The sequence below is a fragment of the Pogona vitticeps genome, chromosome 2 (assembly GCF_051106095.1).
Source record: "Pogona vitticeps strain Pit_001003342236 chromosome 2, PviZW2.1, whole genome shotgun sequence".
NCBI lineage: Eukaryota > Metazoa > Chordata > Lepidosauria > Squamata > Agamidae > Pogona > Pogona vitticeps.
Genome location: NC_135784.1, coordinates 233,405,419 through 233,419,809, shown reverse-complemented (window position 1 = coordinate 233,419,809; position 14,391 = coordinate 233,405,419). Strand labels below are relative to the sequence as shown.

The following is a 14,391-nucleotide window of genomic DNA, read 5'->3' as shown; positions in this document are numbered from 1 at the left end:
TTGGGTTTCTTATACCAGAGACTTATATTTGGCCTCCACCACCCCAAGACAGTTTTCTAAGGACATAACTTTCACACTTTTCCTTGGAAAGTTCTTGGTTCTTTAACTAGTTTTTAGTCCTCAAGATCAAGAGCAATATTTAATAAAACAAAGGATAAAAGTAGACAATACATTTTAATTGTAGCATGAAAGGCAGACATTACTTGTTATGCTGAAATAAAAGTCCAAATAGTGTGTCTATGTTTCCAAATTATGTTCAAATGCTGAAAGGTTGTGAACATGATGAGAGCAGCAACAATCGATTCTTAGTACAGGCTTGGAAGAATCCATTCAGGAGTAAAGGAGCAGCCCTAATGAGAGTAGAAAGGCCTACTTCTGTCAACCAAACCTTTGGGAATGAGATGAAATACAAGAGTAATAAAAAAATCAGGTTACTGTAAGTCTGCTAGGAGGACACAAAAACTCTGCTAGGAAGTTTAAATGACAGCATTCTTTTTGACTTCCAATTTGACATGTCAAGTGATTATTCCTGTTGGTTGTTGTGGGTTTTTTGGGCTCTTTGGCCATGTTCTGAAAGTTGTTCTTCCTAATGTTTCGCCAGTCTCTGTGGCCGGCATCTTCAGAGGACAGCACTCTGTGCTCTGGTGTAGTTTGGCTTGGGAGTGCAGTATTTATGGCTGTGAGATAGACATAGCCATTTGCCTACAGGAGTATACCGGATACCTTGCAGTTGTGGCCAGGTATATATTGGAACCACAAAACAAAGCATTTGCCTACAGGCAAATGGCTACTCCAAAAATGAAATCACAAGAAGTCTCAAACCAAGAAAACAACACCGAACTGAAGAAGAAAAACAGCCACCCACAAAGTATTTCTGCCATACATCAAAGGGGTCACGGACCGCATGGGGAAACTTTTGAAAAAACACAACCTACAAACAGTATTCAAGCCCACCACAAAAATACAACAAATGTTACGGTCAGCAAAGGACAGAAGGGACCCCTCACCAGGAGTATACCAGATACCTTGCAGTTGTGGCCAGGTATATATTGGAACCACAAAACAAAGCATCCACACCAGAATCAAAGAACATGAGAGACACTGCAGACTAAAACAACCAGAAAAATCTACAGTAGCTGAACATGCCCTAAAACAAACTGGACATGAAATTCTATTCCAAAATACTGAAATACTGGACAACACCAGCAATCATTACGTCAGACTGCACAGGGAAGCCAGGGAAGCCAATGAAATCCACAAGCACCAGCAGAATTTCAACAAAAAAGAGGAAAGTTTGAAGCTCAACAAAACTTGGCTCCCAGCTCTCAAAAATACAGCGTGCAAAAGGTCAACGAACTCTACCCAGCCACAAGGACAGGGGATCACTACACACAAAAGACCAGCTAATGACACCCATCAACCACAGTGACAGATAATCTCTTCTCCTTAGCACAACAATACACCCACAACAAGACACACTAATAACCCATCTACAAAAAGACAAAAGCCTATCTCACAGCCATAAATACTGCACTCCCAAGCCAAACTACACCAGAGCACAGAGTGCTCTCCTCTGAAGATGCCGGCCACAGAGACTGGCGAAACATTAGGAAGAACAACCTTCAGAACATTGCCAAAGAGCCCGAAAAACCCACAACAACCATTAGATCCCGGCCGTGAAAGCCTTCACAATTATTCCTGTGTTTTATTATTTTATGTAAACCATTCAAAATAGTGCTTTGCACTTATCTGGCAGCATAGTAAGTAAGTAAGTTAAGTAAGTAAGTAAGTAAGTAAGTAACTAAGTAAGTAAGTAACTAAGTAACTAAGTTATTGCCGCCATATTTGCAGCCAGCAAGCAACCCATCACTATGGCTTGCCATTGCCCTTCAGTGTACTCTCATTACACTTTTTAAAAATTGTCCACCTAATCCTGCTAGTTCTGTATAAAGATGCATTGGTTGCTTGAGCAGCCAGCGCTTTGTACACAGAAGGCTGTTGGGCAGCAGTAAGAAGGAGCAGCATCTGCAGGTGCCACACACCTGCATGAGGTAGGGTGAGAGATAGAGGAGGTGAGAACAGGGAGTACAAGGTTCAGAGGATAGAGGTTGCAAGAAGGTGAAGTGGGGCTAGAAAGGGAGGGAGAAGTTTAGACTGCACATGTGAGGATCTCCCAGCATGTGAAGTGGTACAATTCACTGTTCCTGTCATATTTCCTGAAGCTGCTGCTTCATTCTGCCTAACAGCAGAGCCAACTCTGACAGCAGTGTAGGTTAATGGGTAACATTCCATGAATAGAATACTGTAGAATATTTTAGTCATAATTCCACTTGTGTTCCCACATGTATTTGTCCACACATAGAATGTTCACATATATAACAGGAATATGTATCAACAGGATCTTGAGCCCAGACTCCGGAAAAGAAATGCCCACATGGAGAAAAAGAATAAAAAGAACTTATAGCAGCCAGAAAACATAGTATCTGAAAGGGTACTTAGGACTGAAGGAAGGGCTAGCACAGTTATCCAAAATATGTCTTGGAGAAAGAATGCTACAGTAAGCCAAGCCTACTTAGGAGGCAGATGCTTGAATAATATGATCCATATGTTTTACAAACATTTTCCACTTACCTCACAGGACAAAATGAGATATATATTTTTCTCTCTCTGTCTCTCTCTCTCTTTTTCTTTTCTTTCAGATGATAGATATGATGTATTTTGTGATTATTATGCTGGTGGTTCTGATGAGCTTTGGTGTTGCAAGGCAGGCAATACTCTTCCCCAATGAAGAGCCTTCATGGAAATTGGCAAAAAATATTTTTTACATGCCATATTGGATGATCTATGGGGAGGTGTTTGCTGACCAGATAGACCGTAAGCAAGTTTATGATTCTCATACTCCAAAGTCAGGTATCACATTTTGATCAGGTGATGTCTTAACAGAATCATTTTTGCCACTCTCAATAAATGGCTCAGGATAGAGGACTCATAACATTACAGAGAAGTACAAAGTCAATATTTCTGTTAATATTTGCCATTTAAATTGTTAATTCTAATAGTTTTTTCAGAAACATAGTTATATCCCTCCTGAGCTGTTCTTTTTCTTTCAAAACATCTAAATCACATTAAAACCATTTTTTAAAAAAAATAATTATCCAGATTATGGAAAAAGTCTGAAGTACCCGTGATATGTTCATTGGTATATCAAAGGCAGAAGGTATATCTACAAATTAAAAGCATATTTGGTTTTTAGTGGAAGTTTAACTCTCACATAATTCCTCAAAGAACCCTGGGAATGTATATGGTGTAGATTATACCTTTGCTTCATTTTTTCCCATTCATTTGTTTGATTTCTGAACAAACATCAAACCCAGTTTGCTAATAACTCTGTAAGTTATCAGAGAAGGTGCTCAACCGGTTCCACATTCACTGTGAAGTCAAGTAATATCATTAATTGATTGACTGCTACTGGGATATCCAGAGAACCAGGTACAAAATAATGTATTAAAAGATAATAAAAGATGATTATTATTAAAAGATTAGACAAAATACTCCATACTCTTCATATGATAATATTTTGCCAAACAAAGAAGAAGAGTAAGTTATGATTAATCCTGGCTAAGTTACTTTTTTTATATATAACTCTCAGACCCCGGAGTTAACACGGCCATGACGCTGATGTCTGGGGGATTCTGAGACCTGTCAACCAAAAAAGTTACTTTTCCAACCTCTGAATGACAGCATAATTTATCTCAAAGCTTGTTTAGTGTAGTGGCTGAAAGACTCAGCAATGAATCAGAATCAGAATCTACCTGTTGGTTAGAATGGAACTAAAAAATTAAACCGGCATTAAATCCACCAGCAAATTGCACAAGTTAAGAAATCAGCACATTGCTTTTGTGCACCAAGTCATTTGACTGGTGTTAGGCAGCCAATGCTAGACCAACATCTTAACTAGCATAAACATATTCCAAAGGAGTTAGCCAATGGGAATGAGCCATTTGGATTTTTTGGACTCCAGCTCCCAGAATTCTGAATGCCTCCCAAAGAATTCCCATGCCAAAGAAGCATTGCATCAGGACATGGGGTGTAGAACGTAGCTTCTGCCTTGCTCCAAGCAAGAGAAATAGAGTGTGAGCCAGTAGACTGGGGCTCTCAGAATTCTGCCAGGTGGATTCTTGGAGAATTCTGGGAGATAAGAGTCCAAAAAATGGCACAGCCCTATTAGCTGGCAGACAAAAGTAACAGGATTCTGGATGTCAAGCCTGCACTTTGTTTCTACTGCCAATTCGTCTGTCATGGTATTCCCCAAAGAATCCTAGTCAAGTACAGATTGTTTGTTCAAATTTCACCTATGCCATGAATTCATTTGGAGCCCTTAGGCAAGCTCTAAACCAAATACTCTAAACATTTGAGAGTGTTATAGGCATGTTAAGAGTTATTATGCTGCAAATATTCCAAACCTAAGAATTCATCTGCCTGACTGTCTACAAATATCTATGTTTTTATTTTCATGAATTTTCCTAGTGCTACCCAATGTAACTTGTGAGGCCAGATCAAGGTCAGCATAGAATTGTGCAGCCATAGGAATGCAGCAGTGAGAGCAGGCAGGCATGCAAGACAGGCAGACAGACAGACAGGCATGCAAGAGTATTTTAGTTTACTCATCTTTTCTGCTTGGATGTCTATAGATGGCACTTCAAAATGAAAACTTGGCCCAACAGTACTTAGGAAGAAAGCATTCCCTGTGTGGTAGATCTGTTGTTATACTAGGTGCATTTTTAAGGATGCTCTTCTCTGGAACAGTTCATGCTCTGACAGAATTTTAGAACATGGAATGTAAAAAGAGGCAACTTGGTTTTCTCTGATGTTTGGATCTGGATAAAAATGAATTCATGTGTGCTAGCATGCAACTTAACTTTCTCCTTCTTAGTATTCCCACCTGAAGTGAAATTTGCTTTAAAAACAGTATGAATTCTCTTTTCTTCCCAAAGGTTACAAACATTTTTTTTACATCCTCGAAAAAAGTGTTCCTCTTGCAAATCAACCTCTTTTTTCATTCTTTTAGGGATTTTTTTTTTTTTTGCTTGTTTATTTAGCAATAGCATGGCATGTAAGTGAATACAAAACCTGGTACCCTGAATTTTGCTTTCTGCTTTGTTCCATCTTCCTTCCACACCAATTCCCCATGCCACATTTCATAATATATTGCTACATTCCCACATCCTTCTTGTACTAGAGGAATACCTGTAGGATGGCCCAATAATGAGGAAAAGTGTGGGGACAAGAGGAAAGTCACAGACGGAGAGTTTCCCTTTTATTAATGTCTGTTCCTCTACAGGTGGCCATTTATTGATGTTGTACTAAGAATCTGGCATATTCTGATTGCAGTGCAACACATTCCACAGCAATTTGGCAGGGGTGTGTGTGTGCTTTCTCTTTAAGAGCTGTGCTGATTCTAGTTTAGAACCACTGAAATGGAGGGCAGAAAGGATAAGGGCCTAGTGTGGCTGTGCATGTTTGTGAAAGAGCATCAGGTGCTTTGACCCTACACAGAGAGAGAAATCCATTTTAAAACAGCGGTTGTTGTAGAAGAGTGAACTTGTCATGAAGGTACAAAGCTGATTACTACATTATCAGGTGCAACATATTGTTGTTAGTGAGATTGTGAAAGAATGTGCGCCTTCCTTCCCTTGAAGAACTTGATTACAGTTTGTGAGAGATCTGAGAATCCCAATCCTGGTTTAAACTTCAACTTGTAGACAGAGAAAGCAGTTTCCATCAGTCTCGGTGTTATGTAAATCCTGTACATGGAAGGCTCTATTACACCACCATGACTTTTGGCTAACTGCTTGGCAGAACAGCCAGAGCGTAATGTTTACATTACTGAAATAGATTTCTTCACAGAAAAGAAATTCAAAGCAAAAGACTTTTAAAAAATGTTGCTAGAACATTTAGAAGACACATTTTCTACCAAAAGAACATAAAAGCCTGATTTTTTTTTCCTGGAATCTGGCTGAAATAGATAATGTCATAAGAAAATCCTTTCCATGCTTGGCAATTAGTGTGTTCTTTCAAGGTACTATATTATCAAATTATTGATTTCTGATACATGGCATATAAATCAATTGTTTTTAAAGTATTAACCTGAGCTATTATAAGGAACAACAGTGGAACGACAATCAAGTAAAATAATAATAATTGGCAGAAAACCATAGGTTTCTTCAGCCATGCTTTCTTATGTGTTAATGTTTAGCACCATTTATTTTGTCACAATTTTTAAAAAAATACTGTATATGAATTGAAGTCATTTTCCATAACTTATACGATGTGATGATAGGATCAGCCAGGGCAATTTTTAGGAACTAAAATATTTCCAACCTCCCACTCCAGGTCCTGAGGCCCACAGGGGATCCTGTTCATTGTAGGTAGCCCCTTGGGGACTGCAGGACAAAAGGAGGTCATTGATTTCCCAAAGCCACCACTGCCAGTAAAATCACCCCAATAATGATTTTTTGGAAATTAAAGACTCCTTCTCGTATCCCACAGCCCCCAAAAGCTTCCACGTGACAAAAAGGGATTCCCACAGGACCCTTGGGACCTTGGGAGGGGGAACAGATTTTTTTTAATTTCCAAAAACTCACCACGGTTGATGATGTTATCAGCCTTATGAGCCGTACCTCCTTGAACAGGAGGATTTCAGATATGACCTTTCAGATATCTCCACACTGGACTAAACTAAATCAGCCACAAATTCCTAGAGTACTCTGGAGTGTTTGTATGTTCTCAAATGTCAGTCTTACATCTCCATGTTCCTTATTCAAAGCAATTGGAACTCAGTGGTATCTTGTGGAATTTAGGTTTTTCTTCTGCTTTTTTAACTTGAATTATGTACAACTTCTTGCTGACGGTAAATTTTCAAAGCTCACATATGTGTGACCTGGATTTTATAAAATCTTCCACTGAAATGGAGAAACATACAAAGACTCTATGCAGACTCTAAAGTAGCTTTTCTTTTTCCTTGCATGACATCAGACTGACCAAGTTAACAATCTGCCTCTCATCAGCCAGCAGTCTCTCCATTCAATGAATATATTCAATGTGTGTCTCAATGTTCTTGAAATCATAAATCTAGTGATTTCCAAGCTACTGCTTGTTCCTTCATTTTGGCTGTGGAAAGGTGTCAATAAATGCAGTAGGAACCCCATATCTGTGAGGGATTGGTTCCAAGCACCCCTGTGGGTGCTAAAAAAAACGGATTATAGTTAATGCTATTTTAATAGCGGACATAATACATAGCATGGTCTGTGGCTCCCTCTAGTGGCCAGTTCTGGTAACATCATCTTTAGAATGTTTTCTAAATATTTTTAGGATTTTTGTTTTAATATTTTTAATATTTTCAGACTGTGGATAAGTGAATCAGTGGATACTGATCCTGCAGATAAGAGGTTCCTACTGTAAATGCCTGAATTATTTCTGCATGGAGAAAGATTGAACGTGCATGGCATGGATATCCTCTGGTTGTACGTTAGAGTTTTGCGATGAAATGTAATTACAGAAGGTGTGGATTCATCAATAAGTGAAATAGGAGGCATTTTACTGCTTGAGGCTCACTGATGGAATGGCCACATTATAGAAACTGTGAAAAAATACAATGGGTTTGGGGCGGGCTGATTCTTTTTTGTCCCCCTATTGATTAGATGGGAAATGCGAATCAGCCTGGATTGCTCCCCTCTCCCCAATCCACAGCTTTTCCTTTCCTCCAGGAAACCTTGTACTTCTAAAAATTTCAGATCTTTTTGGATCAATTCAAGCATGTGATCGCTTGAACTGATGCAGAAAGGGAGGATGAGGAATACATGTGCACCCACCCAAAGCATCTTCCCCTTCACTACTTATCTCATTATGGTATGAGCACATACACACACATGGCAGCACCAGCACACACTCTGCCCAGCAAAGCCTCTCTCTCAAGACTGTATTTTATTTTTTTAAAGCTTCTCCTCCTGGGCAGCACTCCTGTTATTTTATTTATTTTATTCTTTAAACAGCTTAACAATGCCAAACCCCATGTTGGAAACCGACAGTCAAAATAGTTAAAAGCCTGTCTCATTGTCTCTTAATGCAGTTCACCCGCAGGGCCATTTAAATCAAACTGACCCTAATTCCCTGGTGCGACTTGACAGTGAATGAATGTACATTTCTCTTGCTGGTAGTTGCACCCTGAATCTCTCCTACCAACTTCCAATGCCTCTGGCCCTGGCTCTGGAAGAGACTCTCTGGGTGCAATCAGGCAGCAATATGGATTGTGCTGAAAAGGGTCACTTATCTGGGTGAGATCTTTAAAACAATCCTTTAAAGAGACCCTTCCATCCAAAAGTCATCCAGTCTTGATCGCTGCAGCTTGGCTTCAAAAAAAAGTGTAGGGTTGCCACTGGAACCAAATAAATCCACACCAGGCATGGAGCGGGGCTGGACTGATTCACAATTGCTTGAATGTTGTCTGGTCAACAGAAAATAAACTGAACCAGACTGGACCCCAGGAACTCCAGAAACCAACCTAACTTGCCATCTGATTGCACCCTCAGTTTCCAGGTTCTGCTTCTGGTATCTGTAATAAGTTGGCTAGATAGCTCAGTCAATTGGATATCTGGCTGCAGAACTAGAGGCTTGGAGTTCAATTCCCCCACTGTGCATCCCAGAAAAGCCAACCTACCGTATTTTTTGCTCCATAAGACACACTTCCCCCCCCCAAAAAAAGTGGGGGGAAGTCTGTGCGTCTTATGGAGCGAAGCTGGCGATTTTGCCCCCACTGGCCCCGTGGGGGGAGCCTCGCAAGGGTCCGAGTGAGCCTTCCAGGATCCTTGTGAGGCTCCACCCACCCCTGCAGGGCCAGCGGGGGCAAATTTGCCAGCTTCCAGGACCTTTTCTGAGCCTTTCAGGCCTCAGAAAAGGTCCTTGAATCTGGCAATTTTGCCCCCGCTGGCCCGATGGGGGGGGTGGAGGGAGCCTTGCAAGGCTCCTGGAACAGACCCTAGGACCCTTTGGAGGCTCACCCTGCCCCCCCCCGCGCGGGGCCAGAGGGGGCAAAATCACCACCTTCTGGGACTCTTTTGAGGCTTGGGAAGCTTCAGAAGAGTCCCCTCTGGCCCCCTATGGCCCCCAGGGGGGCAGGGTGAGCCCCCAAAGGGTCCTAGGGTGTGTTCCATAAGATGGACCTCTCCGTAAGGCTCACCAAATTTTTAGGAGAAGAAAACAGATTGTTATTTTCCTGTTTTCGTCTCCTAAAAATTTGGTGCGTCTTATGGAGAGGTGCGTCTTATGGAGCAAAAAATATGGTATATGGCCTTGGGCAACCTGCATATAGTCCCAGGGCATCCCCGGAAGAAGGGAATGGGAAACTACCTCTGAGTGTGCCTGGAAAAACTTGAAAAGGGTTGCCATAGATCAGAATTGATTTGATGACTCACAGTTATTATCTTTCATTAAAACGATCCTGGACAGCAGATTTTCTGAGGAAGGGGATTTGTCCACAGAGGCTCACGTTAAAATATAACATTATAACCATTAGTATTTAAAGTGCCACAATGTTTTGTCTTCTTTTTCTTTTGTTTTTGGCAAAGCTCCCCTAGCAAGATTGCTTGATGATACCCTTAAGGGCTGTCGCTAGCCAGAAGAGATAATATGTCCCTTCCATCCTAAGGTCTCTTCTTATCCTAAGCACCTCTAAAAGGTGAAGGAGCTCCATATCCTCTCCTATTCAGAGTATTCACTGTGGAGTCAAGGGGACAATAAACAAAAGTCAATTCACATTTGCTTAACATCTCCTCTACTACAGTTCGGACTACAACTATACAACGACAACTTTACAACTATAGGTCTTCAATGTATTTGTAGTTTAGTAGACCCGTCTTTCGTGGGGCCTGCCTGGTGCTTCCATGGTGGCAGCTCTGTTTGTCTTGATGGATCACATTGAAGTTATTCTTTACTGCAAAGTTCTTCTACCTGTTTCATAAAGGAAATAGTCAAAAAGCCTCCTTGCCTTCGTGGAAACCTTTTGGGAGGGCTCAGGCCAGAGGTGGGTGAGGACAAATCTCAGTGTGAATGGAGCTGCAACCAACATGCCAAAACACATGCTATTCATGCATACATGCAAAGAACAGCGGGAGAAAACAACCCAGCTTCTCTTCCAGGAGCTGGGCCTGCCATCTCTGCACATGGGCCCACCTGTCAGCTGAGAGGTAGGCACAGCTGCACAGGCAGCTGGCCAGGAGCCAGCTGGGCTGCTTCTAAAAAAACAATTAGACAACCTGGTGAAGCAAACCTATATTGAGAAGCAGCCTAGCCAGCTCCTGGCTAGTTGCCACTGTGTATGTGCCCACTTCTCAGCTGAGAAGCGGGTGCATGTACAGAAGCAGCCAGCCATGAGCTGGATGGACTGCTTCTTTTTTTAAAAAAAATGTCTTTAGGAACTGATACTTGGAGATGGAAGTAGCTATATGAAGCTTTTTCTTTTGAGAAGCAGCCCAATTGGCTTTCAGCTGGCCGCCTCTGTGCATGCGCCTGCCTCTCCACTGATAGGCAGGCACCCGTGCAGAATCAGCAGGCCCAGCTCTTGGAAGGGTCTCCAAAGATGGCAGCAGTAGCAGAGGTGGCAAGAAAAGGTAGGGAGGCAATGGGGGCAGTGGGAAGGGGGTGGGGGAAGGGGCCTCCACTGAGGCAGCCAGGCTCTGTTTGTTTGTTTGTTTGTTTGTTTGTTTTTGGTTTTAGATAGCCACGGGGCTGTCTAAAAAGCAGGGAGGGGCTGACAAACCGACAAAGCGATTGTCAGGAAAAAGTTTGGATATTCATGGGTCATCAAGTTCAACAAACTATGAATCAAAATGAATTGCCGTTTTGCTGGTTCGTGCCCATCTCTAGTCACTTGTCAATCATCTGTCCTAGACTGTTAATAATTCCATCTAATATCGTAGTATTGCTTGTTCCACAGAGGTCTTATTCTACCAGGTCTTCCCAGTTTTTACAGGAAAAGGTTTTTTGTAGAACATGTTTATGTTACTACATGATAAACAATATCCTGCTAACTATCAAGGTCTTTTTGTTTGTTTGTTTAGCCCATATTTTAGAGCAGTCATTTAGAAAAGAACGAAATCATAAATCTACAGAAAAGAAACATTTTAAAAGATGAGCTGTGTCTGAGTCAGGATGTTGTAATTATATCTGCGAAAACAGCCTCTGTATAAGTTTGCCCTTGCTCCATGGTCCACGGATGCTCTGGGCCTGAAGTAGGCCACAAATGGTTAGAGCTCTTGGCTTTCATTGACTGACAGAAGAGTCAAAGCCTTGACAGAATGGCAGAGACTCAGAGAGGAAACTAAGAAAGGAACCAAAAAGGAGACAAGGAAAATAAGTATGATAAAGTGCAAACAAAATAAAATAGGAAACAGAGGATACAGCCACCAAGAACCTCTGCAGATGTGAAATGAAAGCATGCCAATGTGAGCATGAGTAATTCCACTGGGCTAAAACAGAGCCCCAATATGACTCTTAAGAGCTCTTTGCCTACTTGAGATATAAGTCTTGATCCAATAAACTAAGTATTGTCAGATGAAAAATAAATGTTCTCTCTGCTTCCTCATGCCTCCCTTTGCTTCTTTTTAAATTTTTAATATTTTAACGCTAAATGTCAAGGAATTGTCCCATAAATATTTCCCATTTTCTCAAAACCAGGACATTGTGATTTAATCTCTTAACTGAAAAAAACATGTTTGATAAACAGGGTTTGTAGTCTGAAATTATTGTTGCAATAAGAAACGTCAGTTTAACAAACCCTGAATGTTTTATATTAAGGTATGAGGAGAAGGCGGAGTAAGTGAGCATAAAAAATTGTTCTCTCTCTGAGAAACCATGGTTTATTGGTGCAGCATGTCTAAACAAAGCCTGTGTATCTTAGTTTTCAGTTTCTACAAGAAAACTTGTCAGCACAGTAGATAATACTAGAACTCATACAGCTTGGAAATGTACAGTAGGTGGGACATAATAGTTTTTAATTAGCTGACAAAAATAATCTTTAAAACAAATTACATGAGTTTTTTAAGACTGTTAGACTTCACATTCTACTGTAATTTCTGGCAAAATGCCAGATTCATATACTTTTCATATCTCATACATTTTATTATATATATTATATATATATTATCTACTGTGCTGACAAGTTTTCTTGTCAGCACAAGAAGCCAACTACACTAGAGTCACAGAGTGCTGTCCTCTGAAGATGCCGGCCACAGAGATTGGCAAAACGTTAGGAAGAAAAACCTTAAGAACATGGCCAGAGACCAAAAAACCCGCAACAACCATTAGATCCCAGCCGTGAAAGCCTTCACGAATACATTGAACGCCTGTTTATCAAATTTATGTTTTTTTCAGTTAAGAGATTAACCACAATGTCCTGGTTTTGAGAAAATGGGAAATATTTATGAGACAATATATATATTAGCAACAATATTACATGTGATGAAGTGTGCACAGTCAATGGAAATACAAAATGAGCTGCTGCTGCAGGAAACATGAGAGACTGACTATGGTAACTTCTAAAACATGTAGAAGACTGGTAGCAGGGCTGGGAGATAGACCAACGGCTTATTAATACTTCTGGAGAGAAGGATTGAGAAATTATTTCCATTCTAGTGCACAGTGTTCATCAAAGAACTTGAATTAATTCCATTTTAAATCCTCTGTGAGAGGCTATCTGTTCAGAAGAATGCTGGCTAAATCCTCCTTGGCTAGCAATCATTTCAAGTGAAAGTTTAATCCTTAAAGAGAGAAAGTGAATGAGTCAATGTAGCCAGAGTGTGCACTACTTTTGATCCTATTCTATGACTGAAAGTAGGCTTATGATCAGTAGCTGTTACTACTGTCCCTGTTACAGTTTTAAGGATGAATTAAGAGAGCTTTGGTTTGAGTGTAAACAAGATGTGTGTGTGTGTGTGTGTGTGTGTGTGTGTGTGTGTGTGTGTGTGTGTGTGTGTGTGTGTGTGTGTGTATTATTGCTCTAAATTTGTTTCATTCAGTAAATCCTAATATCTGCATTGTTGATGCATGACTGAGTGCCATAAGTGAGGCCCATGGCAAAGACAAAGTGAAGTTTCTTATGAGACCAAAGTAGAGAGAATGCTCTACTGGAGGCTGGCCTTGACTGACTAGAAGCCCCAGCTCTGGAAGGCCTGTTGGCAGTCTGTCTGCTTAGAGCAGCAGCCCAGCTCTGAGCAGTGATAATGCTCCGAAGTACACAAAAATCGTTGGTCTCATACAGATCATATATGTAGACTCATATATGTGTTTCATGTAGACTCATAGATGTGTTTCATGCATAAAGATGTATGTGTGTGTGTGTGTGATGACTCTAGAACATTCCTGTGTGAAAGAAGCAAGGGAGAGACCAGTGAGTAAACACCCTTAAAGCCTATTGTGTCATTTGGAGCAAGAGACAGTTAAAATGGTCAGAATCACAACTCATGTCTTCTTGTTGCACAAGTCCCTAGAGCTCTGGTTCAGATTCCCCCTGGGCTGGCAGTGAGTCTTCCACAAGCCCTAAGCAACAGTGCAGGGCCTAGAAACATGCCCCTCATCTCATGTGTGACTGTAGGAAAGTCTGCTCTAGAGGGAATGGCAGATATTGCTGCTGCTGCTGGTCCCATTTTTACCTCCTGCTTGGTCACCAAAAGTAGGAGGTATTCCCAGCCTCTGTGGTGCCGTGTTCCCAGTCAGCCAGATTTTAACCACATTCTGTCTCCATTGACCAGATTGCCTTCCTGTCTGTTTTCATAATCAGCTGTTCTTGCTCCCTTCCCATTCTTGTTCATCCTGCCCATGTGAGATCACAAAGGGGCAATGCTGCCACAAGACTCTGCCTCTTACTTACAGGTTTTGGCTACGAAACCTCTGGTAGTGGGACGCTGCTGACCTGGTAGTCCTGTTAGGCACATCTGTTGGCTCACACCTAAGGAAAAGATTAGCAAGAACTATGTGGGCTCTGCAAGAAGAGCAAGACCTACTGTAAAAGTACCCTCCAATCTATCTGTTCTGATTAACCAGAGTGTCTGAATGGCAGGAATGGGGGGGGCACTCAGATGGCTGCGCTACTATGGGGTTCACCCTCTGTCAACATGTTGGTTCAGACAGGAAGAGGCCTGATTAAATCATTCCATAAACTCTTGCCACCTCACCTATGGAAAAGCCTACCATCCCTGATAAAATGATGTAGGTTGGGGTAGGAGGTAGAGGGAAATTAACAATAAAACATGGAAGAAAAAAATTAGAATACTACCAGCCTTTTGAGTTTGCCTCAGGGGAGACCAACACAGATCCTGCTTCCTAAGTATGAGAGGTTGG

General features: G+C 41.3%; 1 protein-coding gene across 8 annotated transcripts in view; it reads left to right on the top strand.

Moving 5' to 3' along the window:
- The window catches only part of TRPM3 (transient receptor potential cation channel subfamily M member 3), a 534,030-nt gene that overhangs the window by 502,566 nt on the left and 17,073 nt on the right, over nucleotides 1–14,391 (top strand). For all 8 annotated transcript variants that reach the window (XM_078385072.1, XM_020798619.3, XM_020798621.3 and 5 more), the window contains one exon: nucleotides 2,700–2,874. In XM_078385072.1, coding sequence (XP_078241198.1) covers nucleotides 2,700–2,874 — 175 coding nt within the window. The remainder of the gene's footprint in view (nucleotides 1–2,699; nucleotides 2,875–14,391) is intronic.